This window comes from Carassius auratus, linkage group LG28B (genome assembly GCF_003368295.1).
Source record: "Carassius auratus strain Wakin linkage group LG28B, ASM336829v1, whole genome shotgun sequence".
Taxonomy (NCBI): domain Eukaryota; kingdom Metazoa; phylum Chordata; class Actinopteri; order Cypriniformes; family Cyprinidae; genus Carassius; species Carassius auratus.
The window spans coordinates 5,692,547-5,705,845 of NC_039293.1; the positions used below are offsets into that span (position 1 = coordinate 5,692,547).

Here is a 13,299-nt window from a genome sequence, read left to right on the forward strand (position 1 = left end):
GTCAGTCTCACACACACACACACACAGTAAACAAACACACACACATACACACATGCACTTTTACTAGCACTGTGCAAATCAGATTCAGTTTACTGATTTCAGAGAATGGGAACCAAGTGCATTTAACATAACACTCATTTAATTCATTTTAATTATTTTTCCCCCTTTCAATTGAGTTCTTGTAGAATAAATTTTATTGTCAGCATTGTTTGTACATTTTAAAAAATATATATTTCACACTTAATAATAATGTTTCATTTGTTAACATTAATTAATTCAGCAGCCAAAATGAACGAACACCGAGAAATATATATTTTAAAAGCATTTATTAGACTCGGATAATGTTAATAAATAAAAATACAACTTTGAATTGTTTGTTCATGTTAGTTCACAGTGAATTAACTTAATTTATTGAAGTAATTTAATATTTAAATGATTTAACGATTAAGTGCTGTAGTGTGAACTGAAGTGCGGTTTATTATTAGTTTATTTTAACTAATATTAATTGCATTATTGCCTTCTTGTTTTTTTCATCAAGTACAGTTTTATGCAACTTTTTATGCTTTAACTTAATAACATTGCTAAGGTTATATTGCAGTATTGTATTATATTTTTAATATTATTCTCTAACATCCACTGGACACTGTTCTTCTCTAACAGGATAACTCCTCCGCTCTTCAGAAGCAGTATGCAGATCTCCTGGTAAGACTTTCTGAAATCTGATCATGTTTCCCAGTGACAGAGGTGTATATTACTGCAGATCTGTGTAGTGAGTGTGTGAGTGTGTGTGTGTGTGTGTGTGCAGGAGGCGAGTGAGCGGCGCAGGCAGCACCTGGCGTCTCTCTATGAGTTCATGCACAGCGTCAGTAAAGAGCTGCTGTATCTGAGTGAACAGCAGCACAAGATCATCAGCCGAGACTGGAGCGAGCGCATGATGGACAGCGCAGGGGTGCGCATGGACTTCGAGGTGAGCAGCACTACAAACTCATCAAACATTATTTGCTCACTCTCACGTTGTTTCAGTCCTGTTAGGGTTAGTTTTATTTTCCTGCTGAATATAAAGAGAAGATACTTCGAAGAGTGGCAACCAAACACTTTCTGGTCTCCATTGACTCTTAAAGGATCTTCTTTATCTATACTGTGGAAGTCAATGGCTACCGTCAGCTGTTTGATAACGAATATTTCTCTTGATATTTTTTACCTATGCCTTTATATGAATGATGTTTCTGCGTGTGTTTCAGAGGTTTAAGAACAACGGTCTGCTGTCACACGAGAAGGAGGTGAGCCAGATACAGGAGGACGCCAGTGTGCTCATCAAAAACAAACACCCCGGCTCGGACATTGTTAAGGTATTCATTCAGTCAGTCAGTGGTTTAGTGCTTTGTTCATTTATTCTGTTTTTTTTTGTTGTTTATCATTTATGATTAGTTATTTATTTATTCATTCTTTTACTAGCTTGCCTAAGTTCATCTATTCATTGAATATTTTAGGGTAACACTTTAGAATAAGGTTCCAGTAGTTAATGTTAGTTAACACGAACTAAGCAAGAACAATCCTTCTACAGCATTTATAAGTCTTAGTTCATGTTAATTTCAACATTTACTAATGCATTATTTAAATCAAAAGTTGTGCTTGTTAAAATTAGTTAATGCACTGTGAATTACCATGAACTAACAATAAATAACTGTATTTTCATTAACTAACATTAACGAAGATGAATAAATAAGTAATAAATGTATTATTCGTTGTTTGTTCATGTTAATTAATACATTAACTAACATTAACTAATGGAACCTTACTCTAAAGTGTTACCTATTTTAGTATTATGTATTCGTTTATTTTTTTACAGTTCATTCATTTATTAATTCTCTCACTAACCGTTAATTCATTGTACATTTGTTTGTTCATTCATTAAACAGCATATTTTTAGTTAATCGATTCACACATATATTTATTTAATCATGCGTTCATGCATCTGTCAGTTAATTTATCATATCCCTCACTAACATATTAACGCATTATACAATAATTTGATTCTCAATTCATTAGTTTGTTCATTTATTCACACATTTATTTAGTATTCATTTGTTCATTTAGTTTGTTAATTGATTTGTTCATTCAATGAAGAACACATTGATTCATTATTCATTTGTGTCTGTTCATTAATTTGTTCATTTATTTGTGCATTCATCATCTTATTTATTTCATTTGTTTGACCGCTTATTCATTCAGTCACTAACACATTTATTGATAAATTTCTGATTTGATAATGTTTTGTTCATTCCTCGTATCATTTATTTAATAATGGTCATTTGTTTTAGTTTTCTTTGACCGTTTTGGTTTCTTTGACTATTTGTTTGTTCACTTATTAACTCAAACAATCATTTATTTCAGTTTGTTTATTTTTTTAACAATTTAATTAATTTGCTTTTCAGTTCATTCAATTATTCCCTCACTATTAATTTTTTATTATTAACTTGTTTGGTCATTTATGTTCATTTGTTTACTTATTTAACCATTCATTCGCGTCACCGTTTCTCAACACATTTGTTCCTGGTGTATTTGATTTCTTGTTCGTGAATTAGTTCATTCGTCTGATCGATGATTTACTGATTGGCTGAATGAATGAAGGTGATTTTCCCGTGTGTTTCAGTCGTACAGCACAGACGTGTCGAGAGAGTGGCAGCAATTCCTCAATCTGTGTCTGTGTCAGGACACACACCTGGACAACGTGGAGGAATACAAGAAAGTACGCAAACACACACACACACATATGACATGAGGAGCAGGAGATTCACATGAGCATTTACTGAAACGACTGCATGTGTGTTTTGATCTCAGTACCAGCTGGATTTGGAAACGTTCACGGAGTCGCTGAAGAGAATCAAATCCACGACCGAACCGTCAGCGCTGAACAACATGAGCAACTCTGAGATCCTGCTGACGCTGGAGGTCAGACACACACTCTTTCTCACACACACACTGTGATATATTAGTAATCCAGTCTGGTTAACAAGTGTGTGTTTGTGTGCAGGCTGAGGAGAGGTCCGTCATGAGGAACGAGCAGCGTCTGGCTGATCTGAGAGAGCTTTGCACCAACATCGCCCCTCTACCCCTGCGCCGCAGCACCACAGACAAACCCATCAGCGCCATCGCCCTGTGTGACTGGAGCACGGACAAGGTAACGTCCTCTCTGCCTGAAATTAATACTTATATTCAGCAAGTATGCTTTACATTGATCACAAGTGCCGGTAAAGACTTTTAGGATGTTGCAAAAGATTTGGAAAGGAAGATGCTAAAGGTTTCTGTCCTGCAGGACTCTGTGAAAAGAGGCGACAGGGTCACGCTGGTCTCTGATCCCAGACAGGAGATCTGGGAGGTGAAGTCCAGCACGGGAGAGACCAAGCTCATCCCAGGAGTCTGCTTCCTCATCCCTCCGCCCGATTCAGCCGCCATCAACAAGGTGGACAGGTGAGGAAGCTCCCGAGACGCAGGAAGTGCAGGTGTAGTTCCCCCAGCTGCTTCCTGTTTTAACAGTCCTGTGTTTTTCTCTTGTTTCCAGTCTGAGCAGGGATTTCTCCGATCTGAAGAGGACGAGGTCCGCTCTACAGGCCCAGGCCAAGACACCGACCCTGGAAACAGTGCAGTTCGTAAAACAGGGTATAATATACTATTAGTTTTTTATATTGAGTTTTATATATATTCACTCAAAAAAGTAACCTTTACTGAAAATGTGCTCCAAGATGATTTTGTTTCTTCATCAAATTTATATCACTTGCTCACCAATGGATGCTCTGGAGTGAATGGGTGCCGTCAGAATGAGAGTCCAAACAGCTGATAAAACATCACAATAAGTAATCCACACCACTCCAGTCTATCAGTTAAAGTCTTGAGATGTAAAAAACTGTATGTTTGTAAGAAACTACTCCATAAGTGAGGCGTTTTAACTTCAAACTGTTGCTTCCAGCTGAAATACTAATCCATAATATTGGTTTCTCTGGTGAAAAAGTCACCTGGTCTGAATCAGGAGAGAAATATGCACAGATCAAACACCGTTTACAGTCCAAAACAGATTTGAACAAATATGTGGGTGGATTTTGATGTGAGGGAAACAGGGCATGACCTTTATAACTGGAGGAAATGCTATTATATATAATGGACTCGTATTTTAGGCGGGATCGACAGTTTGAAGTTAAAAACTCCTTAATGATGGATTTGTTCCACTCAAACATAGATATTTCTTACAAGACTTTAACTGATGGACTGGAGTGGTGTGGATTATTGTGATGCTTTTATCAGCTGTTTGAACTCTCATTCTGACGGCACCCATTCACTGCAGAGGAACTATTGCTGAGCGACTGATGCAATGCTGCATTTCTCCAAATCTGATGTAGAAACAAACTGATCTACATCTTGGATGGCCTGGGGTTGAGGCGTCATATTAAATTTGAGTCGTAAATGATGTTATTCCTCCCGGCAGTCGCTGTGGCCACGGTTCCCGACAGCGCGAAGGCCGGCCTCATTGACAGCCGACTGGAACAGATCTATTCAGACCTGCTGAAGTTAGAGAAGGACATCCAGAAACGAATGAGGTCTCAGTTAGACCGTGCTGCACCCATCGGAGATCTGACCGCCAGAATCAAAGACCAGGATGTAAGAGTGGGAAACAAAACCAAACGTTTTTTGAGTCTAAAAGTGATTATTTAGCAGGTCAAAGAAGACACAAATGAAACATTGAGTGACTTTCACTTTGGTTTGATCTCTCCAGAATTTTGTCATGATTCTGAAGAACCTGGAGGCTGAGAAAGCATCGGCTCAAAGGGAAATGGAGCCACTGATATCCCAGAAACCCCTGGGGCCCACCACGTCCTCGCTGCCGCTGAAACTGAGCAAAGTCAGCAACAAGATAGACAACATCACCGCCCTCTCTGATCTCTACAACAAGAAGTAAGAATGCATGCCTGTGGTAAATCATACTAGCAAGGCTTCATAAAGTACTGTGGTTTTACGATGGATTTTGGGGTGATACTATGGTTAAAGCTTGGGATTGTTTCCTCAGGGCCGCATCTTCCATGTTCCTGGAGAAACAGATCAAGAATGTGGATGACATGCTGACGGTGTTCGAGGATCAGTTGGCTGCAGACACCGGCATCTTAGATGAGCCCAACGCCATCCGCATCCACTCCAAACAGCTGCAGGTAGACACTTATCATACACACACCATGCTGATATGAGGCTTTATCTATAATATTATAGGGATATTTCAGCCAAAAACAGAGATTCTGACATCATTTATGTTCTTAAATATACAATAATAATAATTATTATTATTATTATTTTTAAATAAAGTAACTGAAAAGTAGTCTTTGTGGGATCACAAAATTTTTAAAAAATCAAATAAATTATTTATTTATTTATATTTGTTTTAAAAAGGATGCATTGCATTGATTAAAAATCCTAAAAATAAAACATATTAGTTTCTAGAAAAATATGAAGCAGCACAACTGTTTTCAACATTGATAATAATCAAAAATGTTTCACATTTACATATCCATATCATATCAGCATATTAGAATGATTTCTGTAGGATCATGTGACACTTAATATGTAATAATATTTCACAATAATACAGTTTTTACTGTGTTTTGGACAAATAATTGCAGCCTTGGTGAGCATAAGAGACTTCTTAAAAAAAAAAAAAAAACCTGACCCCAAATTTTTGAACAGTAGTGAACAGTAGCCTTATGAAAGAGACCAATTTACCAGCCATTAACTAAATATCTTAGATTTAGGCTACGTTTACACTGGTTCGTTTTCATTTTAAAACACATAACTTTTGCAAGGTTTACGCCTCTTGTTTACTCTACTCCGACATTTTTGTCCCTTGAAAACAGAGACTTTCAAAAACGCAGCTGACTCCATTTTAGTATGTAAACTCCAGCTGCATTTCAGTTCAAATGGACCAAAACGAAGACTTTTGAAAACAATGGCATGGCTGCCCACATTCACTCCGTGTATCCTTGACGACCGTGTAAACAATAACATCATGCTCATTGTTGTACAGGCATGAATGATCATGTGACATGCGTTTTCAGTTTTCAGCGTGGACAAAGATAGTGTCTGAAATGCAGTGAAACCGCAAGTGTAGATGAGGATCGTTTTCATTTTAAAATGCAGTTTTAGGGAAAAAAAATGCACTAGTGTAAACAGGCCCTTAATGTTGAAATAAAAGCAGAAATGGTTTTGATATGGTACAACTTCCCATTCAAACAATGTAAGATGTTTCTGTATGTCTGCAATTGTTTTCTCTTTAGATCATGAGCAAAGAGGTTGCATCCAAGAAAAATGACATCCAGCAGTTGAACCGTGAGCTGGAAGTAACAGAGCAGGCGTGTAGCTCCCTGCAGAAGGGCTTCCAGGAGTATTGCCCTGATATCCGCCATCAAGAGGCCGAGGTCAGGCGCTTGAGGAATCGCTACTCTAACATCAACAGCCAGCTACAGCAAAGGTGAAGTGTTATAAAGAGGCCTTTTATTGTTTCTGTTGACATCTTTTTGTTTTTAATGAGGCAAATCTACTTTTTTATGATGCTACACACCTTTAAACTCTGTTTTAAACTTTTTACTTCACAGGGCGACTCTGTTGCAAGAGGCTGTCAATAAAAATCAGGAATTTAACAGTGCCATCCAGTCACTCACCGCTTTCCTCATCAATATGCCCAATAACGAAGTTCGGCCTGGTGAAAGTGCGTCACAAATCTATGCCAAGCAAAACTCTCAGACGGTCAGTATTAAGTTTTATTGGTACTGTTTTAAAATGGTTAATTTGGATTATTTTTTTATGCCATTCTGTTTAGTGCCACTATTTTCATGGAAATGACATGCATCTCATTTAAATATCTCAGATGTGTCAAATTTATATTGCATGTTAATTTGTTTTTGGTTGCAGAGAGCAGTTGAAGACATCAATAGAAAGCAAGATGATGTAAACCGTTTGGTGAAACTTTCTCATGAACTGCAGGATGTTCTTAATGTACGACGGCCATCTTGAACACGATCATACTACTGCACATTTCACTTGTTATTGCATGAATGCAAATGGTCTTTTGCTTCTGTGTCTTCAGGAGTATGAGCTGAATACAAACAAATACCGCAATGCATTGGGAAAACCCGAAATAAACACAAAAAGTACTGATTACATCACCCTGGCTGAAGCTGTGCAGAAGAAGGTAGGTTGCTATGCCATAATGACCATAATAATGACTTCTTGTTTATGTACATTTCCAAATATCTGTACAATTGGTTACTTTTTAGGAAAGGGATGCTGTGAAACTCTATTCTGAAGTATCAGCACAGAATAATCAACTATTGAATCAAGTGATCTTAGCCAAGGACCTCATCAACAAGGTACTGACTTTCAAAGCTGCAATAATCATTGGAATAAATAACAAGTTAATGCCAAATGTTGTCGAAGAGTGTACAGCTACCATGAACTTATAATCTTAAACTAAACAAATCTTTATTTGTATTCCATGAATAGAATGATGAAATTGTGAGCCATGTGGTGGTCAGGCAGCAAGTTCAGATGCAAAGTCAGCAGAGAGACATGGACGAAGTTGACGGTCTGAAGCTCGAGCTGGCTGAGGAAATATCTCGGCGCAGTCATGCTGAGAATGATTTAGCCACCTACAGGAAACGGATGATGTCCCTGAAGAGTCGGAGAGGTGTGGAACGAGTGGAAGAAAAGGAAACTGTGCATTACTACCGGGATCCGAAGCTGGAGGCAGACTTGGAAGCACTGAAGAGGAGGATAACCGAAGAGTTCAATAAACGATCCCTATTGCAAACAGAAATTGAGATTGTCAACAAAAAAATTGTCAGTCATGAACGAGAGATTATCGACGTGAAGCCCAAGCTTGTAACAAAAGTGCTTACAGAAATTGAGCGTGATCCCAAATTGGATGTTGAAGCTGCGAGGATCAGGGACCTCATACTCAAACTAAAGGAGGAAATCCGATTGCACGAGAGTGAAACGGTACAGATGAGAACGGAAGTTACTGTCTTGGAGACCAAGAGGCCAGTAATTAAAGAGAAAGTGGTCCTGAAAGAGGTTTTGAAGCTGGAAAAAGACCCTGAAATGCTGAAATCTGTGATTACCTTGAAGAACGAGATCTCGGATGAGGGTATGAGATGCCAGAACCTGAATGATCAGATATTCCAGATTAGGAGTCAGATCAATAATCTAGAGAGGATTATTCCAACTATACAACCAAAAACTGTCATCAAAGAGGTGAAAAGGGTTGAGCAAGATGCTGATCTCCTACAGGAGTCAAAGACCCTCCGTGTACACCTGGAAGAGCTCATACGAGAATACAGTATTTTGATGAAAGAGTTATCCAGCCTTCAGCTCCGCTACAGCCAAGTGGAGACCATCAAACAAAAGGTTGAGTTTAATGAGATCATACATGAGATCTTTAGAATTGACCCTGAGACAGAAGTGGAACTGAGACGGCTGAGAAACGAGCTTCTTGAAATCAGCAAACGGCGTACTAGCATCGAGAATGAGATCAATGTGATCATGGTGGATCTAAAGACTCTGCGTGCCGAGAAGCCCAAGGTAGAACTGAAGGAGATGACTCGAGAAGTGGTGAAAGAAGAGAGGAGTCCTGAAATTGTCAAAGAAATTAAGAGGTTGAATGAGCAGCTCACCATTTTGAGAACCAACTATGACTCCACAATGAATCGGGTGATTCGTCTACGAAAGGACAGGGATGAATGGAAGGCCGAAAGATCGAAGGTGGAGACTAAAGTGGTGACCAAAGAATTGATAAAGTACGAAAATGACCCTCTTCTGGAGAAGGAAGCTGAACGTCTCAGGAAGGAAGTACGTGACGAAGTTCAGCGCCGTCGAACAGTAGAGGAGAATGTGTTTGACCTTCAAAACAAGTATATTGTGCTGGAGAGACAGAAACCTGAGGAAAGGGTTGTGGTCCAAGAAATTGTGCGCCTCCAGACAGATCCCAGTCAGATTCTTGCCCACGAAAGGTTAGTCAAGACTTTGGAAGAGACCATCAAGGGTCGTAGGCAGCTTGAACTGGACGTGCAGCAGATGAGATCTCTAGTCCTGGAGCTGGAGAAGAAGCTGGAGCTAGTGGATAGGCAAAAGAAGATCCTAGTAGAGACAGAGCTGAGACAAATCAAGGCTAGAATCTATGAACTTGAAACTTGTCCAACGCCTGTTGAGGAAAAGATTGTTATAGAGGAGGTTTTGAAAGTGGAGAGAGACCCTATAGTGGACAAACGAATCACTGACCTTCGTGCTACCCTGGAAAATGAGAGTGCCAGCTTTACCCGCCTGGAGAGAGATATTCGAAACCTCAAAATCAGGATAGAGTCCCTGACCAAAGAGAAATCTGTGGAGAGGGTCATCCACAAAGAGGTTATCAGGGTTGAGAAGGACCAAGCGGTGGAGTCAGAGAGAGAAAACCTTAGAGCTCAACTCACCCAGTTGAAGAATGCTAGAGCCCTCAAAGATGAAGAATTTCTGCGACTCACCAACAAAATAACTCGTATTCAGACAACCAGAACAAATTTCTCTCAAGAAGAGACCACCATGATTGTTTACAGGGATAGAATCAAGAAAGAGCAAAACGAACTTCTCCAGGAGTTGAGAAGACTGGAGTCTCAAAAGCAGGAGATCACCATATCTTTCCAACATCAATCCAAACTCTTGAGTGAGAGAAACCAAGTCAACAGGCAAAAGACCATCAAGCTGGAGTCTGAACTCCAGCGTCTGGAGAGAGAAATCCTGGAAGTGAAAGACCTTATCAACCAGCGGGAAATTACTATCATGGACCTCCAGAAACAAGCAAAGGCAGTGCAATATGCAGATACAAACACCAGAGAGACCAACGTCTCCACCAAAATCACCATTCTTGACCCAGAGACTGGCAAAGACATGTCACCTTATGATGCCTATCTTGAGGGTCTGATTGATCGCAATCAGTACATCCACCTCCAAGAGCTTGAGTGTAGCTGGGAGGAAATCACAACCGCTGGTCCTCAAGGTGAGACCACGCTTCTGCAGGATCGTAAAAGCGGAAAGCAGTACTCCATTAGTACAGCACTGCAAAATGGCAGACTAACCCAGTATGACCTTCAGCTCTACAGAGACGGAAAAATGTCCATTTCAGAGTTTGCTCTTCTGGTTGCAGGGGAAAAGAAAACACTGTCCTTCCCTCCTCTAAGTACAACACAAACAACAACTGTTCAGACACTTGCTCCAACAAACTCCTCCACAATGACACGCCACTTATCCTCTAGCAACAGCAACTTGAACTCCCTGGTAAACACCAGTGGAGATGAGCTCTTCCCGATTTCTGGTGTCTTCGATGTCACCACAGAGAGCCGCATGTCCGTACGAAGTGCCCTAACACGCAAACTGATTGATGAAGACACAGCGATGAGGCTTCTGGAAGCTCAGGCCGCCACTGGAGGTATTGTGGACCTAAGCAAGAAGGACAAGCTCTCCATTCACAAGGCGGCAGAGCGTGGATTGATCGATTCGAGCCAGCTTCGAAAACTCCTCACTGCACAGAAGGCCTTTACTGGTTTTGAAGACCCCGTGTCCAAAGAGCGAATGTCAGTGGGAGAAGCCGCCCGCAAAGGATGGATCCCCAACGACAGTGCAGTGTGGTTCATGGAGGCACAGGTTCTGACTGGTGGACTGGTAGACCCAAAACGAGCAGGTCGCATCAACATACAGAAAGCCGTCGATACAAAACTGATCGACGAATCTGTGGCCAAGCAACTTCAGGATGATTCAACCTTCGTAACGAATGTGATCGACCCCATCAAGAAGGAAAAGATCACGTATAAAGAGGCCATGGCTCGATGCAAGAGGGACCAGACCACAGGTCTGCTCCTGCTCCCCGCTGCCTCGACTGACACCGTTGACGCTCCATCCTATTCCAGCTACAAATTCTCCAAAAGATAAAGACAGCACACAAGTGTGAAAACAGATTTAAGTTCTGCAAAGCAAGGGACTTTTGATTCTCTGGCTTTTTTCATAAACGTATATAAGATAATCTCTGGAGCCTCTCATACTTTTACTTTTGTATCTTTTCCTGTCTTTGTTTTTAACATGCTCTTTCAGTTACCTGGTTTATCTTGATGAATGGGCTGCTGAATTGCTTCTGTTTCATATATACTCAAAGTGACTATGTACTGATTTTCCAACAAGGAAAAGTGAATTACTAGAGTCAAATAAAGTCGATCTCAATTCTATCAATCTCGAAGCAAATTATCTTAAATCAATTAATTCTAAATCAGTCTCTGAATGAAAATGCTTAATAGCAGGGATTCCCAAGCTGGGGTTCGTGAAGGGAACTGCATGGGATTTGTGAGTTAATGAAAATCAATTAATCATAAGAAATCTAATAAATAAATGGATGTTTATCTGCATATCATATGACTCAGAAACATAAGAGAACTGTGACCATGTAAATGTACAGTTAAATTATTATCTTCAAGTAATATTTAACTAGGAGGGGTTCGGCTAACCTAAAACTTTGATAATCCCCTCAATACAGGTATTCTATAACTTTTTAGAGTTTTGGTCCATAATAAAAGGTTTCCCTCATAAGAAAGGTCTAAACATTAAATATTTCTTAAACCAAGAAAATTCTAAGAAGCTTACATTATCATTCCACTCTAAAAGGAATTATATTGGTTATAAATTAGTGTTTTTTTGTGTTCACATGTCATCTTAAACATAAAAACAAAACATGTACTCATAAATGCGTTTATGGTCTGAAATTTTATTTCTCTTCATAAAAATGTATCATTTTGGAAAAATATAGAACATATTTTTATATATATATCTCAAGTATATAGAGTGCTATTTAAATATCACAGTACAGTTACAATCAAACGCACATTTTTAATTTGCAAATAAATCAAACCACTTTTATATTCCGATTGTTCACCTCCGGTCACCAACAGTATTGTGCAAAAATCAAATGTCTCAAAATCACTGCGCTTAGAGATATAATTCCTTAACCATAAAAAACAATATGGAGTGTTGTTTACATCATTTCAACTCTGATTCAATAAGTCACACAGTTCACGTTACAGACTCTAGAGAACGTCATCTAAACACAAATCAACACAACATGTTCTGTGGATGTTTGATCGTCGCTATGGCTTTAAACCTTTCAGTCATGATTAGCCTGAATCATGCCGGAACAAAATTCTAATGTAAAAGGACTGGTCACTGATATTTTGACATTTTAGCTTTAATACATCTAAGATATTGTGCTATTATTTAATTTTATTAATGCAAATACTTGAATATCATTTGTTTTAAAACCCAGAACCTCAGTGCCAGACTAAAATGATATATACTCACAACTTTAAAAATGTTTTAGTTCACAATGAAGCAAACAGCTTTGGCTATGGATGTTCATTTAATAAATGTCGTAACCTTTCACTGATGACATCACCCAGGAAGTGGGAGTCTTGGAGGAGAAACGGCAGCACAAACATCAGTAAGCGCTATCAATGGATTTGATTAATTCTGTGATGGTTGTAGTCTCAAACATTTCATCTTGTTTGGAAAATGTACAGATTAGTTTGATTTGAAAAATAATTATGCCATGAATATGAACTAAGGTGATGCTGATATAAGCATACTGTCAATTACTGCTCTTTATGAACATCTGTGCATTTTCTTGTTGTTTTGTAAATTATTAAGTTAAAATCGTAATGTTAGAATCTGTCTGACCCCAGAAGAGAATCAGGTTTTGTGTCTTATAAGAGCTTTTTAAAATGTAAAATAGTTTAATAAGAATTTCAAGAAAAACAAGCTTTCAGTAACGGGGCATTGAGCATATTACAATATCAACAATACAGTGTATTTAGCAGTTATTTTGTATGTTGTTGATTGAAATTTTAAATTTCCCAGGAGGATCTTAAGGCAGAATGTTTGGAACATAGAGAAACAGTTAATAATAGCTAATAACAGCAAAACAGTTCATGGCTAGAAGGAAAATATTTCTGTTTTTCATTTTAGTATTTATATTTTAAATAATGGCTTGTCCATGGCAGGCATAATAAAACCTTCAGACTCTGTTGGAGATGATTTTGAGATATATTGGTGCAGGCGGCTGGTGAGGCTTCACCACAAACACACACACTGACAGTCAAAACGCTCTTAAATGATGATAAACATAACCTGATTTATATCATAGAAACATTAAGATGAACAACATCATCATATTTTCAACATTGGCACTTCTGA

General features: G+C 38.8%; 1 protein-coding gene and 1 pseudogene across 1 annotated transcript in view; both read left to right on the forward strand.

Annotated features, from left to right (window-relative positions):
• LOC113067850 (envoplakin-like) overlaps positions 1 to 11,152 on the forward strand; it is an 18,061-nt gene extending 6,909 nt beyond the window's left edge. Inside the window, exons 6-22 of the mRNA XM_026240339.1 lie at positions 661 to 702; positions 806 to 967; positions 1,242 to 1,349; positions 2,654 to 2,749; positions 2,842 to 2,952; positions 3,035 to 3,181; positions 3,317 to 3,471; positions 3,563 to 3,660; positions 4,481 to 4,653; positions 4,769 to 4,947; positions 5,060 to 5,198; positions 6,315 to 6,508; positions 6,633 to 6,783; positions 6,949 to 7,032; positions 7,124 to 7,228; positions 7,314 to 7,406; positions 7,540 to 11,152. Coding sequence (XP_026096124.1) covers positions 661 to 702; positions 806 to 967; positions 1,242 to 1,349; positions 2,654 to 2,749; positions 2,842 to 2,952; positions 3,035 to 3,181; positions 3,317 to 3,471; positions 3,563 to 3,660; positions 4,481 to 4,653; positions 4,769 to 4,947; positions 5,060 to 5,198; positions 6,315 to 6,508; positions 6,633 to 6,783; positions 6,949 to 7,032; positions 7,124 to 7,228; positions 7,314 to 7,406; positions 7,540 to 10,995 — 5,493 coding nt within the window. The 3' untranslated portion in view covers positions 10,996 to 11,152. The remainder of the gene's footprint in view (positions 1 to 660; positions 703 to 805; positions 968 to 1,241; positions 1,350 to 2,653; positions 2,750 to 2,841; positions 2,953 to 3,034; positions 3,182 to 3,316; positions 3,472 to 3,562; positions 3,661 to 4,480; positions 4,654 to 4,768; positions 4,948 to 5,059; positions 5,199 to 6,314; positions 6,509 to 6,632; positions 6,784 to 6,948; positions 7,033 to 7,123; positions 7,229 to 7,313; positions 7,407 to 7,539) is intronic.
• LOC113067858 (cysteine protease ATG4D-like) overlaps positions 1 to 13,299 on the forward strand; it is a 591,286-nt pseudogene that overhangs the window by 24,825 nt on the left and 553,162 nt on the right.